The following is a 3025-nucleotide window of genomic DNA, read 5'->3' as shown; positions in this document are numbered from 1 at the left end:
TTAATTTCGGTATGGAGTTGTTGTGCCTAGCTGGGTACAGCTCAAGCTCCTAGATGTCATCTATGTAGGAGATTACCGTACCATTCCTTCCAGGTGTCCTTGCATCCAAACCAGCTCTGTTTACATGTATTACACTCTCGTAAAAAAGCTATCCCTCATGAGTTTGCCAAACTCTACTTAAGATAACCTAGTTAAAATGCCTTTATAATGGATCAGACCCTGACTGTCCCAGTTTGGGGCAAACAGTACCAGCACAGTGGTTTCTTGGCATCTCATCTAAGGGGAACATCTCCATTATTTTTCAGAAACTCCCTGGAAATGATGTGCGTAGAACACCTAGTTTGCACATTGTGTTCATCTGCACTAGAACGAGAGCAAAGGACACCTTCCTCTCCTGCCCCTGGTGGAGATTTTTCTATAGTTTATCCACAATCCCAAAATAATTTGTGGCAGCAGTTTTCCATTATAGACTAGATGTTTGTGTCCCTGGCAAAATACATGTGTTGAAGCCCTAACCCCTTCCTCCTTCCCACCGTGTCCATGTAATTGTATTTGAAGGTGGAAGTTTAGGAAGATAATTAGGTTTAGATGAGGTCATAAGGATGGGGCACCTATGATACAATTAGGCATCTTAGAAGAAGAGCAAAAGAGACCAGAATTCTCTCTCTCCATGATATGAGGACAGAGAGAAGGTAGCCAGAAAGAGAGCTCTCACCAGGAACAGAATCCACTGGCACATTGATTGTGGACTTCCCAACTTCTGTACTTCTGTGAAAAATAAATGTCTGTTGTTTAAGCCACCCTATCTATGGTATTGTTACAGCAGCTTGACCAGACTAACATAGGGCTTTTTCTATCAACTGTTGGAAGGTTTGGCCTCTACTCACCACTTCAGGACCTCAACTAGCCCACCACACAACAGAAATGACAATTACATTCCACTGAGGACTCATAGTTTCCTAAAGTTCCAAACTGCCTTACTCAGGAAATTTACACTTAACTGCCATCACCCAGTGGCAAAGAATCCTCCTGCAATGCAGGAGGCACAGGAGACGTGGGTTCAATCCCTGGGTCAGGAAGATCGCCAGGAGGGCATTGCAACCCACTCTGGTATTCTTTCTGGGAAAATTCCATGTACCAGAGGGGCATGGTGGGCTATCATCCATGGGGTCGTACATGACTTAAGTGATTGAGCAGCCAGGCAGGCAGGGCCATCATAAGGAATACCCTCCACTTCAACCATTCTTTTTACTTTACCTGTAAGTCATAGAGAATATTTCAGTATCTTACTCATATGACTGTAACTCATAGGCTCTAAAATTCTGTGAGTAGACGCTGGGTTTTCTTTACATTAGCATCCCCAGTACTAGCGTTGAGCCTTCCCAAGAGCAGATTCTCAACGTTTGATGAATAAAAGAGCCAATAAACACAAGGTCTACACTAGTAACACTTTATTTCTCTTACTTTCTTGAAGAAGCTAAGGAACTCAGACTACAGATCAATTACTTTAACAAAGCTAAAGACTAAAAGGAACAAGAAAAACTAACATTGACCATGTTTTACTTGTTTTCTATTCCATTATCCTAAATATTTTACTATGGGATTCTTTCACATTTCCAAGAATATAATCCCTATTGTGATGTTATATTTTCCTGTCTGGGGGGTAAAAACTTCACATACTTCCTGACGGGTGGGATGATAATATTGAGCATGTCCCTGGGAGGTGTACTGACTTTGACAGTAGTGTCAGGCCTGGCTGCATGCATGCCTTGGGCTTTCTCTTCTTCATCTCGCAAAGCTTCTTCATAATAAGCGGGGAAGTCACTGGGAACAGCATCATTGACCTTTGCCAAAAATTCCAGGACTTTCATCTTGCTGGTTTCAAGATGTGCTTTTGGGCCCCAGAGAAACTCATAACGTGGAGGATCACTGTTGGCAACCTGGCGGTACTCCAGATACTTCAGCCTCACTAAATCTTTGGTGATGAGCTTTCTGGGCTCTCCATAGATAAGGTGCTTTCTTCCAGCATATACTCGCATCGTGCCCAGGTATTTCCAGATGTCTTCCTCAGCGGCACAGTTGCCCTTCAGGAAGATCATACCCAGGAGATTCATCAGGAGACCAGTCTTGGGTAAACCCCTTCCGCCACGCACCCTCCCATTGTTGGGGAGTTTCAATTTGCTGACCAGATTATAGCAGGGAACAACTGAGTCGACTTCCTTCAGCTCTACCGCAAAGACTAGCTCAATGCGCTCAGAGGCTCTCTTGAGAATCTCGGCAAATCGGTCATGGTGGCTTTGGTGGATAATCTTCAGCATGTCTTCCTTCATCATGAGCTGCTTCATTTTATACTTGTACAGAAGGAACTGCTCCAACAAGCTAGCTTTCCTGGTTAAACAGTCAGTTCCTGGGGTCTCAGTGAAGGGTGGGACCTCATAGGCAAGTGCCCTATACTTATATTGGCCATCGAATGCTTCACTAGATCTAGTGTAAGAAAAGACTGCAGCAGCGGCGATGGTTGGTATTCTTTGAGGCTCCTGCGAAGTGCTACATGACTCAGCACCAGGCAGACTCTGGGTAGTATCTTCACACTGAAGAGAGGAGGTAGTCGACTCCTCTTCTGCTGCTGCTATGGCCTGAGCACCCCCACAACTCTGGGTCTGGCCTTGGGCTTGGGCACATTTATCACCACCACGGGCCTTACTCTTCTTACTTCGAGGCATGGTCAGGGACAGCAGGAAGGAGTATAGACAGGAGCTCAGAAGACACGGACACCTGGAGGAAGGAGAATAAGATGCTGTAAGCACCTCAGCAGGGAGATGCCACCTTGGCTTTAACCAAGGCCACCACTGCAGGGTCCTTGGGGCACTGGTCGAGGACCTCTCAAGGTTTTCTGTTTTGATCAGCCTGTCCCCTGAGAAAACTGTGGAGGATATTAGAGCCTTAGAATGCAGCCTGCCAACCCTGCTAGGGGTATTCAAGGGTGACAGCAGAGGCTGCCAGTAGGGAGCCTCTGATCTGGGTT

At 45.7% G+C, this 3025-nt stretch overlaps 1 protein-coding gene across 1 annotated transcript; it reads right to left on the bottom strand.

Moving 5' to 3' along the window:
* Positions 1-1631: 1631 nt before the first annotated feature.
* On the bottom strand, positions 1632-2723 carry LOC138930665 (melanoma-associated antigen B5-like). Its single transcript, XM_070291160.1, has one exon. The coding sequence runs from the start codon at positions 2721-2723 to the stop codon at positions 1632-1634; it is 1092 nt and encodes a 363-aa protein (XP_070147261.1).
* Between the last annotated feature and the right edge of the window lie 302 nt (positions 2724-3025).

The sequence above is a fragment of the Ovis canadensis genome, chromosome X (assembly GCF_042477335.2).
Source record: "Ovis canadensis isolate MfBH-ARS-UI-01 breed Bighorn chromosome X, ARS-UI_OviCan_v2, whole genome shotgun sequence".
NCBI lineage: Eukaryota > Metazoa > Chordata > Mammalia > Artiodactyla > Bovidae > Ovis > Ovis canadensis.
Note: the sequence above shows the minus strand (reverse complement) of the source record. Positions and strands in the feature narration are given on the sequence as shown.